The following is a 20,963-nucleotide window of genomic DNA, read 5'->3' as shown; positions in this document are numbered from 1 at the left end:
ACTCACACAGATCTGCCTGCCTTTGCCTTCCAAGTGATTGGATTAAAGGTGTGTGTCACCACACCCAGCTCACACAGAGTTGATTTTTATGGTCCAGCCTCTTGTTCTGCCCCTTTCAGAATGTTAGTAATTGGGATTCTGCAGCAGTTTGGCCTCTTTTGCTTAGTTAGCAACACACTGTAGATTCACCTGTCATCATCTTATTTGAGCACTTCTCTCAGTGATTAAACAAGATTGCCTAGTGTGGATGAACTAGTTTATTTTCCATTCACCTGTTGGAAGTATATTTTGATTGCCTTTAGAATTTTGGGTACAGGTCATTGACTCATTCCAGGCCTCTAAACTGCTGAGCATGCATGGTCTTTACCGCTGAACTGTATATACTGTACCCCTGCTTTTGCTTAGATTCTAAATGGGTTCTCTTTTATGCTGAGGTTTCTTTCTTTGTATGTTTAAATCAAGTCCATCAGATGTGTGTTTTGTAAATATTTTCTCCCAGGTTGTAATTGTCCTTTACTATCTTACGTTTTTAAAAGAGCAGAAGTGGTTTTTTTTTTTAAACCCATAACATACACCAAAGTATTCTTTAAAGATTTATTTCTACTTTTTATTATGTGTATGTGTCTGTAGGAGGTTATGTGCACATGAGTGCAGATGTCTGTAAAGGCTAGAATTGTTGGATTCCATGGAACTTGGAGTTATAGATAGGTGTAATCCTCTTGACATGCTGGGAACTGAACTTGGGTCCTCTGGAAGAGCAGGAAGCACTTGAAAGTGCTGAGCCATCGCTCCCTCTCTTAAAGTCCTAAATCTACACAGATGTGTATTATAGTTTATAAGGAATTTGTAGTTCAGCATTAGAACAAAGTGGTTTACATTTATTTTAGAAACTTAATTGCTCAATAGAGTAGATTGGGCCCATTTCCTTTTTCTTTTTTGTTTTATACTTGCCTGCAAATTAAAGATCTTCATTGTAAAGAAGAGAAAAAATAAGTTCAGCCTTTCTCTGTTCTTTCCTCCCTCCCCTCTCGTTCCTTTTTCTTGTTTAAAAGAGTTTGGTTTTTTGTTTTGTTTTGTTTTTCCCTTTTCTGGAGCTGAGGACTGAACCCAGGGCCTTGTGCTTGCTAGGCAAGCGCTCTACCACTGAGCTAAATCTCCAACCCAAATATAGTTTAAAAAAGCACTCGGGAGGCAGAGGCAGGCGGATCTCTGTGAGTTCGAGGCCAGCCTGGGCTACCAAGTGAGTTCCAGGAAAGGCGCAAATCTACACAGAGAAACCCTGTCTCGAAAAACCAAAAAGAAAAAAGTTTGTGGGGGCTGGGGATTTAGCTCAGTTGGCAAGCGCAAGGCCCTGGGTTCGGTCTTCAGCTCCAGGGGGGGAAAAAGTTTGTGGGGCTAGCAAGATGGCTCACTGGTTAAGAGCATTTGTTGCTCTTATAGAGGACCTGGGTTTATTTCTCAACACTCACATGGTGGTTCACAATCATCCATAACTCCAATTCCACAGAATCTGACCTTTGCAGGCAAAACATTCATACAGATAAATCTAAAAATTTATTTATTTTGTTCTTGTATGCTTGTGAGTGTCACAGCATATCTGTAGAGGTTAGGGGACAACTTTAGGGAATCAGTTTTTTAGTTTCACCATGTGAGTGAGGGGGTTTGGGAAAATACTATGCAGAGCAGCCTGAGAGAAAGAGCTGATTGCTAGCCAGAGATTGTGCAGGTGTTTGCAGATGTAGACTTCCATGACAGGGTTTTGGGGTAAGGAATCTTACCTGGGTGTAGGGTGGCCTCAGAGAGGAATAATTGAAGCCATGATGAGGCAGGATGTCAGTAAGTATTCTGTTGGTAATGGAGTCTGAAAGATCAGGGTTGACTTGGTGACCATGTGGGAAAGAGAAAATTGTACCCTGTCAAAGGCATGTTTATGCTTGTACATCATTCACTAGTTCCTCCAGTCTCTTGGCTCTGCTTTCTCAGGCCCCATCTACTCCCAGCTCACTTTGTGTGCTCTTAATAGCTCGCTCAGCTTTTATTCCAGTAGAACTGTGATCCTTAAAAAAAAAGGCCTACCTACCACCCATGATGGTCTAGTTTAAACCAGAGACCTAAGTGCTTAGGAGATGAGAGATCGAAGTCGCTTAGTGTTTTGTTGTGGAATCTTAGAACACTAATTTTAAAATGTGTCTGCACTCGAGAACTGAACAGCAGCAAGAGCAATGTTTACAGTAAGTCTTTGAGTGTGAACTGAATTATTTATTGCCTCTGTCGTTTCATTTTATTTTATTTATTTATTTTTATTTTTTTGGCAGGGGGGGGTTCGAGACAGGGTTTCTCTGTAGCTTTGGAGCCTGTCCTGGACTAGCTCTGTAGACCAGGCTGGCCTCGAACTCACAGAGATCCACCTGCCTCTGTCTCCTGAGTGCTGGGATTACAGGCGTGCACCATCACCACTAGGCTCGTTTTAATGTTTTAATCAGTAACTGTAAATTAGATGTGAAAGATATTTTGAATGTTATGAAATGGATTAGGAGTTAAGGAGATGGCTTGTGGGTAAAGGTGCTTGCCACCAAGCCTGGTGACCTAAGTCAGATCCTTAGACTCCAATGGTAGAAAGAAACACTCCTGAAATAGGGCACATTGTAAATAAATGTAATAAACTGGTTAGTTGAATACCCTTGGTATTGTTTGACATCGTGTGTGTGAGAGAAAGAGACAGGGTTTCACGAGGTTTAAGGTGGCCTTGAAGTTAGGGTTTTCCTGCCTGAGCCAACTGAATGTTGGTACAGGTATGTACCAGAACACCCAGTTTATATTGGTATAGTTAGATCTGCTTGAGTGTTGCTTTTAACTAACTGATTTTAGAAAAGCCCTTTCTCCCAGGGTTCACCACCCCCACCTCCCCACCCCGCTCCTTAGCCCCCACTTTTTTTCTTGGTTTTTCGAGACAGGATCTCTGTGTAACTGCTCTGGCTGTCCTGGAACTTACTTTGTAGACCGCGATGTCCTCAAACTCAGAGAGATCTGCTTGCCTCTGCCTCCCAAGCACTGGAATTAAAGGTGTGCACCACCACACCCAGCTCATTTTTCCTTTTTTATAGGTTGAAATACAGTATTTCTTTCAGTTCCTTAATTTTTTCTTTTTCAAGATTTATTATGTATCGTGTATTTTCTGCCTGTATGTATACCTACAGGCCAGAAGAGGGCACCAGATCTCATTACAGATGGTTGTGAGCCACCATGTGGTTGCTGGGAATTGAACTCAGAACCTCTGGAAGAACAACCTGTGCTCCTAACCTCTGAGCCATCTCCCCAGCTCTAGTTCTTTGATTTTAAGCAAGGAGCAGGTGAAGGTTTTATGGGATTTAAAATGGAAGACAACACATCTTGCATTCTATTCTTTTTGCAGGTAGATCATGGAAGGAAAGTGGTTACTGTGTTGGCTACTGGTCCTTGGCACTGTAGCTGTTCAGGCTCATGAAGGACACGATGATGACATGATTGATATTGAAGATGATCTTGATGATGTTATTGAAGAGGTAGAAGATTCAAAATCGAAATCAGATACCAGCACTCCTTCATCTCCAAAGGTTTGAAGTAGATCTTTGTTGTTGTTGTTGTTTTTTTGAGTAGTGAGACAGTGTTTCTCTGTAGCCCTGGCTGTCCTGGTAGTCCAGCCTGGCAAAGGAACTCAAGAGATCCACCTGTTCTGCCTCATGAGTGGTGGGATTAAAGGGCTGGGCCACCATGCCCCACTTGATGTAGATACTTTTAGCTCTTGGTTTAAAAATCAAAAAGTATGGAGCCAGAGTCTAGGAATATATAGTTCACTGGTAGAGTGCTTGCCTAGTATATGTAAGGCTCTGTATATAACCCCCAGCAAACCCCCTCCCAAAAAAGATTGTTTTCAAAGGCAAAGCAAACTTTTTAAAAAGATATTTGCTAAGCCTTCTAGCAGCTTTTTTTTTTTTTTTTTTTTTTTTTAGTAAATTTATTTTACAACATCATTCAGTTCAACATAATAGCCACAGATTCCCCTGTTCTCCCACTCTCGCCCCCCCTCCCCCTCCCCCACCCCACCCCCCATTCCCACCTCCTCCAGATCAAGGTCTCCCCCGAGGACCGGGATCGACCTGGTAGACTCAGTCCAGCCAGGTCCAGTCCCCCCCTCCCAGACCGAGCCAAGCGTCCCTGCATAGGTCCCAGGATTCAAACAGCCAACTCATGCAACGAGCCCAGGACAGCTTTTGGTTTTATATGGATTGAATTCAGCTGTGACAATTGAAATTACACCAAGAGAGTAAATTCTAAGGAATGTTACAAAGTGCCCTTCCCCTCCCAACACCACCCAGTCTTCTTATAGCTCTGGATGGCCTGGGATTTGTGATCTTCCTGAAGGACTGGGGCTGGGCCATTGCTGCCCGGCTTAAAATTTTACTTCTTAATTACATTTTCATGTTTAACACAGGTCACCTACAAAGCTCCAGTTCCAACAGGGGAAGTTTATTTTGCTGACTCCTTTGACAGAGGATCTCTGTCAGGGTAAGTGTTTTCATGGGGGTAAAAGTTTGAAAGGTGAATGTCTTGTAAATAAGAAAATACTGGGAAAGTTCCTGCTCCTTTTTGAAGCAGTATTGGGGTTGAACCTAGTGTCACATGTGGGAGGTAAGTACTCTGCTGAGAGCTACAGCTTTAGAAAGTGGGCCCCTGGGAATCCTGCTGAATAGAGGGAGGAAGGATTGTAGGAGCCAGAGGGATCAGGGACATCACAAGAAAACCCACAGAATCAAGTAACCTGGGTTCATAGGAGGGAAACTGGTCGCGAGATATCTATCTATCTATCTATCTATCTATCTATCTATATATATATAGAGAGAGCGTGAACCAGACTGGCCTTGAACTCACGGAGATCTTCCTCCCTCTGTCTTCCAAGTGCTGGGATTAAAGTTGTGTGCTAACACCACACAGCTGGGGTATAAACTTTTGAATGAAAGAATGAAATGGAAGGAAGGAAGGAAGGAAGGAAGGAAGAAAGGAAGGAAGGAGGCCCCTGGGATTTTGTTTTAACAGGCATGTGCAGTGGTACAGCTCCAGTGTTGCACATGAACATTGTCTTGGAACTTTGCCTCTTGTTGCTTTCATTCTTGTTCTCCTCTACCCTATATTTCTTTATTTGGGAATTTTTTGTTTTCTCTTGAGCTTATTAAGTAGGCTAGATGGACTAGGGAAAAGATGCTACTCGAGGCAGCATTTCCTGTCACATGAATTTTAACTCGGGTTTGTCTTAATTACAGGTGGATTTTATCTAAAGCCAAAAAAGATGACACTGATGATGAAATTGCCAAATATGATGGTGAGAATATGCTCTAGATATAGTATGATATCAAAGAGGCATCTTGTTTCCATGGCGTCTCTTTTAAAACATAACATGCTTTTTAATTTTTAGAATTTCATATGTGTATATAATGTATTGATCTCTCTCTCTCTCTCTCTCTCTCTCTCTCTGTCTCTGTCACACACACACACACACACACACACACACACACACACACACACACACACACACACACCCCTCCCCTGACGCCTCCCTAGTCTATTTCTCTTCGTTTCTCCCAGTTTAAAGCCCACTGATTCCAGTTGCTCACACTGGGGTTAACCTCTAGGTCCATGGCCTTAAGACTAAGTCAAAAGATGTTTGATGCTAAAGTGATGATTCAATCAGGAGCATGTGTTGCTTTTCCCAAGCCAAGTTTGGTTCTCAACACCCATGTCAGTGGCTTACAACCACCTGTAACTCAGGCTCTAGGGATTAGAAACCTTCTTCTGGCCTCCATGTGTAGCTAGAGTTTTCCTGCCTTGCCCACAGTCAGGACAAATCTTTGTCACCTGCCAGTTCCACAGCCGCTCAGACCCAACCAAGTAAACACAGAGACTTATATTGCTTACAAACTGTATGGCCGTGGCAGGCTTCTTGCTAACTGTTCTTATATCTTAATCCATTTCCATAAATCTCTACCTTGCCACGTGGCTTGTGCCTTGTGGCTTACCCGTGTCTTCACATGCGGCTTGTCATGGCGGCGGCTGGCAGTGTCTCTCCACCTCACCCTTCTGCTTCCCAGAATTCTCCTCTCTCCTTGTTCCACCTACTTTCTGCCTGGCCACTGGCCAATCAGTGTTTTATTTATTCACCAATCAGAGCAATTTGACATACAGACCATCCCACAGCATCCATGGGTATTCACATACACAAACACAATCACAAACAGAAATAAAAACTATTTTGTTTTCCTTTTAAAATTTTTTATCTTTGAAATTAAAATACAATTACATTGTTTTCCCTCTTTCCTTTCCTCCCTCCAGTCCTTCCCATGCACCCCATGCTCTCTTTCTACTTCATGGCCTCTATTTTTTTATTATATACCTTTTCCCCTAAGTATACGAATACAACTTGCTCACTTTGTATAGAAAGTTGTTGGTAACCAATTTGGGGCTCTTCCAAGGGAAGACTAATTCTTCTCCCACTCCTGTCCTGGAACTTCCTCTGTAAATCAGGCTGTCCTAAAACTCAGGGATCTTCCTGCCTCTGCCTCCAAAGTGCTAGGATTAAAGGCTTTTGCCACCTTGCTTGGCTGAAAAATAAATAGTGTAAAAAGATATTTTCAGATTTTCCCCCCTTAGGAATTATACCATATTTGTATATGGCTTTAGATGTAATAGAAATAGACCTATTTAATAACCATGTTAGAAATGGAAGTTCCAAGCTGGTTGGTGGTGGCACACGCCTTTAAATCTAGCACTGGGGAGGCCGAGGCAGGCGGATTTCTGTGAGTTCAAGGCCAGACTGGTCTACAGAGTGAGTTCTAGGATAGCCAAGGCTATACAGAGAAACCTGTGTCGGGAAAAAAAGGAAGTTCCTCTTTAGGTGTAATGAATATAAAGTTATATACCTACAGATATTTCCAAACCATGTTCTACCCTTTAACAGATAGACACGTACTCTACAGTACCTCATCTTACAGGTAAATGTAATGGTAAATAAACATTGATCATTGTGATACTTATACATCCTGGAATTTAGTTTATTACCATTCAAAAGACCTTCATTGGTACGGCTAACAGTGGAGAGCTTTTTTGTATTGTCTTGTAGGAAAGTGGGAGGTGGATGAGATGAAGGACACGAAGCTTCCAGGTGATAAAGGACTTATACTGATGTCTCGGGCCAAGCATCATGCCATCGCTGCTAAACTGAACAAGCCTTTCACATTTGACACCAAGCCTCTCATTGTTCAGTAAGTTCAGTGCCTTCTTGATAGTTTGTAGAAAAGGTAATCTCGATACTTAACATGCAACAAAAAACCCATGAGATGTTGACAGTGGGAATTGTGTGAATTTGAACACGTTGAGTGGTTTTTTTTTTTTTTTTTTTTAACTTCTTAGCAAATTGCTTCAAAACATTCTGGTTGTTTACCCTCTTGATAGCAAACAAATGTCTGAATTTTGCATTAAGGATTGATTTTGGTTTTGTTTTTTTGTTGATTTTTGCGGTTGAGTGGCCCCATGGAAGCAGTAGAGGATGTAACCCTTTGTGTGGAACTAATCATAGGACCTGTGATGAAATGTGACCAAACTGGGGAGAAATGAACTGGGAAGTGTGATCTTTCAAAGTGCCATAGGAATTTTTTATTTTTATTTTATTTTATTTTTTGCTTTTTCTCTCTGAACCTAGGTATGAGGTTAATTTTCAGAACGGAATAGAGTGTGGTGGAGCCTATGTGAAGCTGCTTTCCAAGACCTCAGAACTCAACTTGGTAGGTAGTCTGTTTATGTACAATTTGTTTTAAAGATCTTAAGAGTATGGAGTGTAGCTCAGTGGTAGAGTACATGCCTACCAATTCACAGGGCCCTGGGTTCAATCCCCATCCTTTAAAAAGAGAAAAGTTTTCAAGACTTATGAAAATAAAGGCTGTTCTGCTGTCAAACAACGGAGGCTTGACACTGATGTGCTTGTGACTTGATAAGGTGACTGTTGAAGCTTTAGCTGTATGAGGGCACCAGGTCTCATTACAGATGACTGTGAGCCACCATGTGGGGGCTGGGAATTGAACTCAGGTCCTCTGGAAGAGCAGTCGGTGCTCTTAACCTCTGAGCCACCTCTCCTGCCCCACTTTAGCTGTATTTTATCTCTGGTTTCTTAACTGGAATTTTAGGGGTTTTTGTTTTGTGGTTTTATTTATTTTTTGACACAGAATCTGTGTCAGGCCTGGAACTTGCTGTGTAGACAAGGCAGGCCTTGAACTCCAAGAGATCCACCTGCCTCTTCCTCACAAGGGCAGGGATTAAAGGTGTGTACTGCCAATTTTCTGTTTTCTCAAGTTTATTTCTTGTTTTTGAAAGAAGCTTATATGCATAAAACATTGTTTTCTTAAGCATTTTAATATTTCTGGTGAGTGCTAGTTATGTTTCATTGGTGTCTGAACAAGCACTATAAAGACATGAGATTTTCTTTAAAAGAAATAGGCTAATTTGTATTGAGTTTTTTAAATGATTATTTTATTTTATTTGCATTGGTGTTTGCTTGCATATATGTCTGTTTGAAGGTGTCAAATCACTTTGAGCTGGATTACAGACAGTTGTGAGCTGCTATGTAGGTGCTGGGAATTGAACCTAGGTCCTCTGGAAGAGCAGCAAGTGCTCTTAACTGCTGAGCCTTCTTTCCAACCCCTTGTATGGAGTTTTTTGAGGAAGTATTATATACTTTTCCAAGTTTGCTTTTTGAATTCTTTGACTAGAGTTAATTAAAGCACTTCACCTTTGTCTCTTAAGGATCAGTTCCACGACAAGACCCCATATACTATTATGTTTGGTCCAGATAAATGTGGAGAGGACTACAAACTGCACTTCATCTTTCGCCACAAAAACCCCAAGACAGGTGTATATGAAGAAAAACACGCTAAGAGGCCAGATGCAGATCTGAAGACCTATTTCACTGACAAGAAAACGCATCTTTACACATTAAGTAAGAAAACCCAGCTGCTTGGGGGTGTAAGACATTGCATACTTATCATCTGGTTAATGTTAAGTTTGCAGACTTGAATACTTATGCTTACCAGTAAATGCCTTTTCTTTATAATCTTTGGAAAGACCCTATGTACTATCGTGCAATGAAAATGGATAACAGACTATGCTCCAACCTCACCAGGAAACTAACAACTAAAATGCTTATGGGCTCAAAGTGGAATTTGATGGAGAGGAGAAACTGTATGGTGACTGAGAAGGTCTCAATGCCATGTGTGTAAACTAACAGCTTCCATGGTCACAGGTTTACTGCAGAAAGAAAACATGTGCTAATAACAGGAACGTGAAAGACTATTCTTACCGAATTCTCCACAGGTGCCCCTGCCCTGAAGACATTTCTACCAGGGTCCAGAACAGAAGCTACAAGCGGCTAGGATATGAATCTAAGCACAAAGAGTTCTTTAGTCCATTCACTTTATTCTTCTCAGTCATTTTATCTGCACAGTTTCTTTTCTGTTCTCATACTTAGCTCCTCTCAGTTCCTTCTGCTGTTCTCTCATATCTGTCTAGTTCTTTCCGTCTTCCTTCTCATCTTTTTTCCCCTAAGTACACATGTGTGCGCGCGCGCACACACACACACACACACATTTCCATTCATTAACAACGTGTTAGTAAAAACTGCAAAGTAAACTCTCAGGGACAAGTATTCTGATAAGAGTCACACTTGGCAAAGACTTGGTCAGCTTAATTGGTGACTGACAACAGCTATAGGTTGTAAAAAAGTTCTGGCTATCTCTTAAAAGGATAGCTACAAGGGTTACAAGGAAAGAAATGAAATCAATGAGAGATTTAAGGAAAAGGCAAAGAATATGTGTACTGTTTTATGTGACTAATAATATTCAAACATGGTTAATCAGTTAACAGCCTTTTTCTGTTAATCACCTGAATCTCAGGACCTATACATAATTAGTCTGCTGAGCCTAAAATCTTGCATTAAAAACTGGTGTAAAAAAGCCGGGAGGTGGTGGCAGCGGCGCACGCCTTTAACCCCAGCACTCAGGAGGCAGAGCCAGGTGGATCTCTGAGTTCAAGGCCAGCCTGGTCTACAGAGCAAGATCGAGGACAGGCACCAAAAACTACACAGAGAAACCCTGTCTCGAAAAACAAAACAAAACAAAACAAAAAGGCCTGGTGTAAAAATAAATACAAAGTGTTCATTGTTTTCTGAATCAGTGGGAGGAGGTGTCAGTGGAGGAAGCTTAGGGCGACATAGGTGCTACTGATCTCTTGAAGAACTGAGATACACCAAGGACAGACACCTGCGCTATCACTTCTGGTTCACTATAATTCTTCTGAGGTTTTGATCCACAAGGCCAGGCACCTGCACCTCTGCTCTATGAAAGTTCGAGGACACTTAGTCCGGCCAACCCTGCCTTGTCAGTGATGAGTGTCCAGTCCACATGGAACAATAGCCTAGAATGAAGTGCATTTTTAGTATGTTTCTAATCATACAAATTGTACAGTTAAATAAGAAATCATCTTCTAGACTATCCACAATTGTGTATGCCCATAAAACTGAGATGCAATCATGAGATTACATGTACAGCTAACATGGAAATGCACAGTAAATGGGGAGAATCATAGCTGTTATTGCACAAGAAGTTTGCAATAGGAAACTGCCAATTCATTCAAAAGGCAGTATTTCCATAACGCCTTGCATGATGTTTCCTCCTTGTTAAATAAAAAATTGTAATGAAATATTATTTTTTCATTATTGAATAGCTGTTGGTTAGCTAGTTCCTTTTTCATATGTGGTGTGTTGCATTTATCATTTGAATTACAAAGTTGTAGAGCAGATTGTCTTCTGTTCCTTTATATAGTAATAGGAGTTGAAGTTTGTTTTAATGCCATTTTCACAATCTGAGAAAAAAATTGTTTTTGTTTTTCAAGATAGGGTTTCCCTGTATAGCCCTGGCTGTCCAGAAATTCAGAGATCCTCCTACCTCTGCCTGCTGAGTACTGGGATTAAAGGCTTGTACCACCACACCTAGCAATCTGAGAAATTTTTAAAAGTACATCTGTGGAGCAGGGCACGTGGTGCAGTTGTTGGATGTTTATCTAATGTGTTTAAGGCTCCAAAACTCTCAAATAAAACTTTAGTCCTTCCCTGGCTGCTGGACCGTGTCACAACTATCTGTGTCAGTTCATTATATTAGTTTATATAGGTTTTTAGTGTTTCCCTGGGTTTATAAGTGAAGTTTTTTTTTTATTATTATTTCTGCGTGGGGGGTGTTGTGCCTGCATATGTATCTGTTCACCACTTGCATGTCTGGTGCTGACATTACAGAAGAGTGTCTTGGTCCCCTGAAGCTGGAGTTAAAGACAGTTGTAAGCCACCATGTAGGTGCTGAGAATTGAACTGGCTCCTCTGGAAGAGCAGCTACTGCGCTTATTTAACCACTGAGTCATTTCTCCAGCCCCTATCAGTGAAGACCTTTGTGGTTTGTAGATGATTGTTGTGTGGAGATCAGAGGACAACTTTGTGAAGATGTTTCCTTTCCTACCCGATTGTGGGTTATTGGATCTAACTCAGAACATTGGGATTGTGTGGCAAGTGCCTTTATATGCTGCTGTGCATTTCACCATCCCATTCATTCATTCATTCATTCATTCATTCATTTTTGTGGTTGTTTTGAGACAGGTCTTAACTGTGTAGCTCTGGCTGTCTGGGAACTCATTATGTAGCCAGGCTGGCCTCAAACTCACAGAGATCCAACTGTCTCTGCCTCCCAAGATCTGAGATTGAAGGCATGTGCCATTATACCTGGGTGTTTGTTGCTTAGGCTGGCTCAGATTCTATGTGTAGCTGAGAATTATTTTGATGGCCCTGCCTCTATCACCCAGATGCTAAGATCACAGGAGTGTGCTACCATGCCCAGCAAGTTTTAATTGTTATTTATGTGATGGGTGTTTTTTCTCCATGCATGTCTATACACCATATGTGTGCTTGGTGCCGATAGCAGCCAGAAAAGGTTGTCATATCCTTTGCTGCTGAAGTTACAGAAGGTGTAAGCAGCCATGTAGATGTTGGGAATTGAACCCTAATCCGATGGAAAAGCAGTGAGAGCTTTCTTAACCACTGAGCTATTAATCCAGCTCCTTTAACTATTTTAATAGGCAAATAATAGCTATTTAATAGCTCCAGGGTAAGAGTGGTGTTTAGTGTGCACAAGACCCTAGGGTTAATCTCCAGATTGGAGGGGGAAAAAAACTTACTAAAATTTATCATTTGTAATTTCTAGGAACCTAAGGAAATGGCACTGGGGTCCTCAAGCTCTTCAGAACTAGGCTTTGTTGACTGGCATTCTCACCCCATTGCCCTGAGCTCTTTGTTCCATGACTACTCACTGGTTCTTTCTCTAGAACACATGATCTGTTGTGTTGGATTGATGGGAATGTTGGGATGAATGGTTAAGTCAGTATTTTTAATTGCTTTTAACTTCTTTTCAGTCTTGAACCCAGACAATAGTTTTGAAATATTAGTTGACCAGTCTGTTGTGAACAGTGGAAATCTGCTCAATGACATGACTCCTGCTGTAAACCCTTCACGTGAAATTGAGGACCCAGAAGACCGGAAGCCTGAGGATTGGGATGAAAGACCCAAAATACCAGATCCAGATGCTGTCAAACCAGATGACTGGTAAATCTTGGAGCTCCACCATTGAGTATTAGCAAATATTTTGTGTATTCCACACAGCTTGAACACCTAAATGGTGACTGAATGAGATCTGATTATTTAAATAATGTGTAATCCGAACATTCAGGAGGCTAAGGCAGAAAGATTGTGAGTGTGGAACCAGTTTGGGCTACATAGTAAGACCTTGCAAGAAAAGAAGGGGAGACTTATGTAATCTATTTTACAGAAGAAAAGTACCAATTACTGTGGCTGGAAAGAACCCAGTAGTGATATTATAAATTATCCCTCCCCATTTTATAAACTACAGGATGCTAAAACTGTTGTGGTTTATTTGTACTGACAGAGTTGGCTTGTGGTAATCTCTTGGTCCAGTCATTCTAGGGCTCCTTTACTACTGGTTTTTACTGAGTTACAGTGCTAGGTATTGAACCCCAGGGCCTCCAGCACACTAAACATGTGTTGTGTTACTAAGGAGTGATCTACTACCATCCACATTTAAAGCTAGCATTCTGAAATTCTTAATTGATATTTTTTTAACTTATTTTTATGTACATTGATGTTTTGCTTGTATGCATGTCTGTGAGGGTGCCTTGTCCCTTAGAACTGGAGCTGTAGACAGTTGTGAGCTGCCATGTGGGTACTGAGAATTGAACCTGGGTCCTTTGGAAGAAAAACCAATGCTTTTAACTGCTGAGCCATCTCTCCAGCCCTTATGTTTTTGTTGTTGTTTTTTTAATTAGAAAATATTTCTTGAAGTTTATTTTTGAGACAATCTCACTATATAGCCCTAGCTGACCTGGAACCTACTGTATAGACCAGGATGGCCTCAAACTAGCAGAGATCTATCTGCCTCCCAAGTACTAGGATTATAGGTGTGCAACAACCACACCCAGCTAACTTTAAATTTGTGTTTGTATGTTGAGCATCTTTCCCTCTGCTTCTTGATTATTCCTGTAGTTCCATTAGAGAAATGTCTACTTGATCTTTGGCTGCTGTTTTCAGTTGAGCAGGCCTAGATAAATGATTTACAAATGATTTCTAGGATGAATTAATTGAGTTTTCTAAGAGGCTACATTGATTGATTCTCTGGCCACTATTGTTATAGCTGGTGTTTTCTGTTTAAGGGATGAAGATGCCCCTGCTAAGATTCCAAATGAAGAGGCCACAAAGCCTGAAGGCTGGTTAGATGATGAGCCTGAGTATATCCCAGACCCTGATGCGGACAAGCCTGAGGATTGGTGAGAATTTGAGTTTGCTTTTAGAATTACCCATTGTTTTGTTTTTAAATTAAAAGCAATAGATCTGGGCATGGTGGTGCAAACCTTTGATCACAAAGAAGTCAGGCGTGTTGCTGCACACCTTTAATCTCACCACTCAGAGCCAAGTAGATTCTAAGTTCAAGGCCAGCCTGGTCTACAAAGAATTCCTGGACACAGAAAAATCCTATCAAAAATAAAAAAAAAATGCCCAAGTTTAAGTGGAGAGCTCTATAAATTTCATTGTGTAAAAACAAAATTGATCTTTTATGAAAGATCATTGCTGACAGGGATGAGAAATGAGATACTGTTCTGTAGTTTGCTGCTGATACAGCTTCAGCAGCATCTTGAGCACAGGGCTGGCTGTTCAATTGTAATTTGGCTGTACCTCCACAGGGATGAGGATATGGATGGAGAATGGGAGGCTCCTCAGATTGCCAACCCTAAATGTGAGTCAGCCCCTGGGTGTGGAGTCTGGCAGCGACCTATGATTGACAACCCCAAGTATAAGGGCAAATGGAAGCCTCCCATGATTGACAATCCTAACTACCAGGTTTGTGCCTCCTGATGGTTTACTTGTTTTCATTAATCTGTTTACTGTTAATGGTTTACTATCTTCATTATCTGGGTAGAAGTTTGATAAATAATGTGGTAGTAGGTTTGATGACTGTATTGAAGCTGTTCGATCAAGAAGAGAAAGTAAACTTAAGAGATAGTTTTATAATAAGCTAAACATAAAGCCTAAAAAAACGGGAGAAAAGTGTTCACAATTGCTATGTGACCTTTGTTTGAAACTAAAAGTAGAGCCAGAGAACCTATATACCCTCTTGTCGTCAAGTGTCAGGGTTGCTTCAGCCGCAGGATTCCAGAGTTACATTGGCCATAAGGGAACTGTGATGATAGTTGGATCTTGCCATGTCAAGTCAGCTTATTGCTTGGTCTCATTGGTTTTCTTCAACTGCCAAAAGACCGGGTGCACATGAAGTGGTAGGAATATGTATAATGAAGTTGTAAAGCCCCAGTTGTATCCTGGGAATGTATCTATTCAGATTTTTACCTTTCAGTTTCCAAGCCAAGAAAATTACGGTCATTTCCATTTAGACTTTAAGATGTAAAGTATAGGTACATCTGTATGCATATACTGTGTATGCTTCTCTGTTGTAAAATTTTTTAGTTGTACATTTAGATAAGTAAAATGAAATAAAAATTATACTTTGGTTTGCCGTTGAACTATCTGGATATGATGATACATGCCTATAATTCTAACACTTAGTTATCAGCATGAGGACCAGGAAGGTCGACTTTAGCTATAATTAGGAGAATCAGGAGTAATTTAAGGCTATCCTGGGCTATATGAAACCTTGATTAACAAAATAAAACTAAAATCACCACTGGGAAATGGCTTTACTGACTACATTCCACCAACACTTAATAAGGGTGGAGTGGACTGCTCAGAGCCAGGGGTTGGTTCCGAACAAGATCCTGGAGATTGGAAATTGAATTAGGTGGAATCCAGAAATCAGAGTATAAAAACATCATTAGCGTTTATTGTTCTGCTGTTTGTTTAAATTTGACAAAGTTAATACTTATCTCTGTTGATCATGCAAAATGAGTCTTATAGGTTTTCTTTTATTATCTGAAATGATGTTTTGAAACTTCTTTCCTACCTCTACCCCGCCCACCCCCCAAAAAACCTAGGGAGTCTGGAAACCAAGGAAAATACCAAATCCAGATTTCTTTGAAGACCTGGAACCTTTTAAGATGACTCCTTTCAGTGCTATTGGTTTGGAGCTCTGGTCCATGACTTCCGACATTTTTTTTGACAACTTTATCATTGGTAGTGACCCTAGAGTAGTTGACGATTGGGCCAATGATGGGTGGGGCCTGAAGAAAGCTGCTGATGGGGCTGCCGAGGTTAGTGATTGTTCAGTACTCTGCATTTATATCTGCTCTGGGGAAACTGATTGCTTTGTGAAAAGCAGGTTTTTTAGTGTTGAGACCTGATTCTATTAGTCTCGTATTCTGGCTTTAGAGCCTGTATGTATGTACTGTTGTGTGTATGTGTATGTGCATGTGCGTGCGTGCGTGCGTGTGCAGGTATTTACAATTTAAGTATATTTAATGCACTCAAAATGCTGAATCTTAGTTTACTCCTTGTGTGGAATTTTCAAATAACTAATGATGTGGCTGAGCTGGGATTTGAAGGGTCAGAGTCTTGCTGGGATGAAGACATTACATTCTTCATCTGTTTGTTGAGTAAGGGACCTTTTGCAGTTGTTACAAGCCACCTTCTCCTGTACCTGTGTAGGTGAAACCTCACGGTGGTGAGAGCAGAAAAGGGAGGACTTTTTCCTGTTTTTCTTATGCACATCTTAGTTTGACTCCTTTGAAAAAGAAGGCACCTAGTTGTGCCCATTTCTTGAGTAACATGGGACAATTAGAAGCCAGTTCTCTGAATTATTGTTTGGTTTTTCAGCCAGGTGTCGTGGGGCAGATGCTGGAGGCAGCTGAAGAGCGTCCATGGCTCTGGGTGGTCTACATTCTGACTGTAGCCTTGCCAGTGTTCCTTGTGATCCTCTTCTGCTGTTCTGGAAAGGTAGGAGTAAAGAGCTCTCCTGATGTCACGGAAAAATAACCAATTTACACTGTATTGACTGCGATTTTCTCTAGTAGTAGTGTTGATAAATACTTTGTCATATTTTGCATTGGCTTTTTTTTCTTTTCTTTTCCTTTTTTTAAACAAGATTCCCTGGGTTTGAGCCAGGGGAGATGATGTTTCTATCTCTGCCAGACTTTAAAAGGAGGCTGCTCTAGCACAGGTTACCTGACCGCCTTAAACAGCAATAAAAAAGTAAAATAGAAACCTTTATTTAGAATTAAAGCCAACACTTGAGTGTGACAAACATACCTTTCAGCTCAAAGTAGCGCCTCACTAATGGAGCAAGTGTTTTATTCTGCATAATCAGGCCGTGGTCAAACCTGGGAGAGGGTGCAGGGATACCGCAGGACTGGCAACTAGTCCTCTTTGCCTGGGTCCCTTCTCTAGTGTGTAGACCATGATTGCATTGACTTGTAAAACATTAGTCACCATTTCTCAGTGGGCCGTTGTGCCCAGATGACAGGATTTAGAGTCCTTTGTTTGTCATTCCACTCTATTACTAGTCGTAATATTTGGTGGCAGCTTTTAAAGAAAAAAGAACAACTTAGATACAAGATCAGCCATTTAGGAACAAATCATTTTCTCTCCTGATGTTATTTTTATTCTTATATTTTGTTATTTGGTCTTTAATTTTTTATCCATTTCTCCCTCCTTGCCTTCACTCTGTCCAAACAATACTTCTCAAAACTATGTATGCCGGTTTTACAGCCTCAACGTTTTTCTTATTGGGCCCTTGTTGCATGCTGTCTCATAACTTAGGATTTGACTTCTGTGGATGACACTTTGTCAGATTCAAAGGTCTCTTTGCAGCCTTACCCTCACCACTGTTTGAAGTATCTGTCTCAGTCAGCTTGACAACTAGGCCTGTACTTCCTGCCTGAGCCTTTGTTCTTACTGTGTATTCTATTTTGGCACCTCTCTCCCTATGCTCCCCTCTCACTTTCCCTCCCAGGGGGAAAAATGAGTAAGAATATCTTTTTCACATGTCTGCATTTCTGCCCTGTACACAACCTTGGACACACTTTGCCCACAGACATTCAGGAGTTGAGGAGTAGTATATTTGTGACAACATAAACATGGTTCTCGCACTTGTTAATATTCCAGAAACAGTCCAATGCTATGGAGTACAAGAAGACGGATGCTCCCCAGCCAGATGTGAAGGAGGAAGAAGGGAAGGAAGACGAGAAGAGCAAGGGAGATGAAGACGATGAAGGGGAAGAGAAGCTTGGTGAGTGGTACCTAGAAATCTGTCCTAAATCCTGATTAACAAAACAAGTCACAGGAAAAGATTGTTTTTAAATGATTCTCTAATTATTGTCAAGCCAGATGTGAAGTTTTGTTCAATTGTTTTATTTTCTGTCTTAGAAGAGAAACAGAAGAGTGATGCTGAAGAAGACGGTGGCACTGGCAGTCAGGATGAGGAAGAGAGAAAACCCACAGCAGAGGTGAGGAGGCTCGCTCATCAGTCCCTCAGTCATCTCAGCTCAGTGGATGTGTATTGAATGGGTTGTTAAATTAGTGTATGTGGGGCGAGGCGGGGTGGATATGTGAGTGCAGATGCTTGAAGATATCCCCAAGGCACTAGAGTTACAGGTGGTGTGGGTCATCTAAAAGAGCAGTATGTGCTCTTATCCACTGAGCCCTCTCTCTAGCACAAAGGGAATGTTGTCACAGGTTAATTAATGATCAGCATTTTATTTGAATCTCAAGTTTTTCTGTGCACAAATTTTTTATTTTGTTTATTTACATTTTTGTATTAAGTAGAAGTTGGAAAAGAAAAATATGGTTTCTGAGATGGGGAGTGTCGAGTTTCTTAACAGTCCTGTGACATTTATTTAGGTCTGTGCCCTCAAAGGTATTTCATGCATACCACTGTATTTTAAACTTTTTAGATAGGGTTTCATCTAACCCACATTGACATTGAACTCTGTGTCAGTAATAATATTTAACTGCTCGTCTTCTGCCTGGTATTACAGTTCCATGCTCCACCCTACTCTACTCTATATGCTCTTAAGGGCACCCGTATGGTGGCTCACAACTGTCTGTAACTCTAGTCCCAGGGGAATCTGATGCCCTCTTCTGGCTCCAAGGGTACCAGGCATGCACAGAGTGCACAGATACACATCCAGGCAAACACTCATAAAAATAAATGAAATCCCCCTCCCAAATTAAAATATTGGTAGGTTTGAGGAAAGTGCATGCTTTTGGAAAAGATTGAAATTAGATACCTATTATAATCCCACTACATATAACAGTATACTTTTTCTCCTGTTTTTCCCCAGTTGAGTTACTTAGTTTAAATGGTTATGGAAATTCAGCAAAATTTGGTTTTTAAATATGCTAATTATATGGTGATCTTCTCTCCTTTTCATCTAATAGGAGGATGAAATTTTGAACAGATCACCAAGAAACAGAAAGCCACGAAGAGAGTGAAACAATCTTAAGAACTTGATCTGTGATTTCCTATCCCTCCCCTTCCCCTGCAAGTGTGGTCCTAGGAGAGGGCCTGGTATACCTTAGGTGGGAACTCAGAAAACCTCAAGACGTCACCATCTACAGGTTCCAGTGAATACTAGTCTGTAATTTTAAACATCTAGCAGTAAATAATTGCAATTGTAATGTAAAGGACCCTGTTTCTGTAGAAAAGAACATTTAACATAATGGTTGTGAAATGTAACATGAAGCAACTAACTTGTGTTTTTATTTTGATGTTTTTAAAATCTTTGGGTTCCCCCTTTTCTTTCTTTCTTTCTTTTTTTTTTTCTTTTCCTTTTTTAGATAGAATTTTTGCCAGTTTAAAATCTTGGCTTAATTTAATATATTAATCTGTTTGTGCAGAAATAACACCAACATTAGGAATGCTAGGGGGAATGAATTGCAGTTTTTATAACATTTTTTTTAAGTTTGGTATTAAAACATTCATGTGTCTCTGTCCCTAAAATTGTAATCACGTTCGAGTACAGTCATTTGTGGTTATAATCTTGTTTTGTGTGCTTCCATTACTTAGTTCCTCCTAAAGATATAAGAGGAATTGGTCGGGAGCCCGAATTCATATCAAAGTTCTCTGAGTTATATTGAATAGACCCAAAAAGAACTAGAAGGAGACTTTGACTTGGTGTTGGTCAGCTCATAACGTGCAGTGTTGTGTTGTCCTTGGGACTGCTCCATTCACAGACAGCTTTGCAGAGGACAAGAGCTGGCTTACTGCGGCAGTTGACACTGTACTCTCCATAAGGAGGTGGATAGCTCGAGTCCTCTGGAGCACAGGCTTTTGAAGGAGTGTGGTGGTGCCTAAGTAGACAGTCTCATCACTTGTTCCTCTGTGTTGACTCTGCTTCCCTCACGTCTCCTCAGTCCCCAGCGCTCTCTGCTATGCATTTCTTCACAGCGCAGCTTGCCGTCCGTGCTGAAATTATAAGCTCTGCATAGTGTTGGCTTTACTGTGATTACATCTGTTTCTTATTTTAAGCAGGCCCACACCTTTCCAGGGTCCAACTACAGGATAGATTACAGACTTCGTTAGTGTCTATTTCTTTAACTCTGTGTAGACTTGAGAAAGTCTAATTCAGAGGTGGGCCAATTCAGAATTGACTGTAATTGAACATAGGCTAAAAGTGTTTATGGGAGGATTGACACATAGCATGAGTTATTTGACTTTTGTAGGATATTTAAAATCTTCATTTGCAGTTCATGTAAAAGTTGTGTCTTAAAATTCACACAATAAAGCAGTCCTGTTCAAAATTTTTTTTTATTGTGGCTTGAAAAATTTTTTAAAGTGAATTTATAGTTTTTTTTGTTTTGTTTTTCATGTGGAATGCAGATGGGTGCTAGAAGAGCCTCTCCCACATCACTATAGTGTAATATCATCACACCACATTGAAATGTATTCAGAAACAGATGTTTCAACTTCATTCTTTCTCTAGAGGCGTTACAATTGTACCGATGATACTGTTCCTTGCACTGAATATATATAAACACTCCACAGTGTTTATATTGGGGAGATACTGGGAAAGAAATATATTTGTAAAGGGTGAAGGCTGTGTTATTTGTTGTCTTTTTAAACACTGGTTCATTTCATTTCTCTTGAGGGTGGAATGCATTTTTCTTGCTGTTCAGTGCTTTATCCCCATCTGTTGTTTGTGGTCACAGTGACCATAGCTATGTAGCGGATGTTCCCAAATTGTATAGAGTGAAATAAAGAGTTAATAGCAAGAAACGAATACATGTCTGCAGGTTTCTCCTTGAAGCAAACATGGGGATGATTGCTGTTTTAGAAATCTGTTTATCTGTTTAATCATTCCACATTGACATATTTCATGCCTACTTTATTTCA

At 40.6% G+C, this 20,963-nt stretch overlaps 1 protein-coding gene across 4 annotated transcripts in view; it reads left to right on the top strand.

Annotated features, from left to right (window-relative positions):
- Canx (calnexin) overlaps positions 1-20,850 on the top strand; it is a 29,803-nt gene extending 8,953 nt beyond the window's left edge. For all 4 annotated transcript variants that reach the window (XM_006987088.4, XM_076578266.1, XM_076578265.1 and 1 more), the window contains 14 exons: positions 3,413-3,593; positions 4,472-4,545; positions 5,298-5,356; positions 7,151-7,292; positions 7,730-7,811; positions 8,827-9,019; positions 12,529-12,718; positions 13,840-13,953; positions 14,368-14,524; positions 15,670-15,885; positions 16,448-16,567; positions 17,735-17,858; positions 17,996-18,075; positions 19,010-20,850. In XM_006987088.4, coding sequence (XP_006987150.1) covers positions 3,420-3,593; positions 4,472-4,545; positions 5,298-5,356; positions 7,151-7,292; positions 7,730-7,811; positions 8,827-9,019; positions 12,529-12,718; positions 13,840-13,953; positions 14,368-14,524; positions 15,670-15,885; positions 16,448-16,567; positions 17,735-17,858; positions 17,996-18,075; positions 19,010-19,063 — 1,779 coding nt within the window. In that variant the 5' untranslated portion in view covers positions 3,413-3,419 and the 3' untranslated portion in view covers positions 19,064-20,850. The remainder of the gene's footprint in view (positions 1-3,412; positions 3,594-4,471; positions 4,546-5,297; positions 5,357-7,150; positions 7,293-7,729; positions 7,812-8,826; positions 9,020-12,528; positions 12,719-13,839; positions 13,954-14,367; positions 14,525-15,669; positions 15,886-16,447; positions 16,568-17,734; positions 17,859-17,995; positions 18,076-19,009) is intronic.
- Positions 20,851-20,963: the final 113 nt, after the last annotated feature.

Source organism: Peromyscus maniculatus, chromosome 8 (assembly GCF_049852395.1).
Source record: "Peromyscus maniculatus bairdii isolate BWxNUB_F1_BW_parent chromosome 8, HU_Pman_BW_mat_3.1, whole genome shotgun sequence".
NCBI lineage: Eukaryota > Metazoa > Chordata > Mammalia > Rodentia > Cricetidae > Peromyscus > Peromyscus maniculatus.
This window is presented reverse-complemented; position numbering and strand designations above follow the sequence as displayed.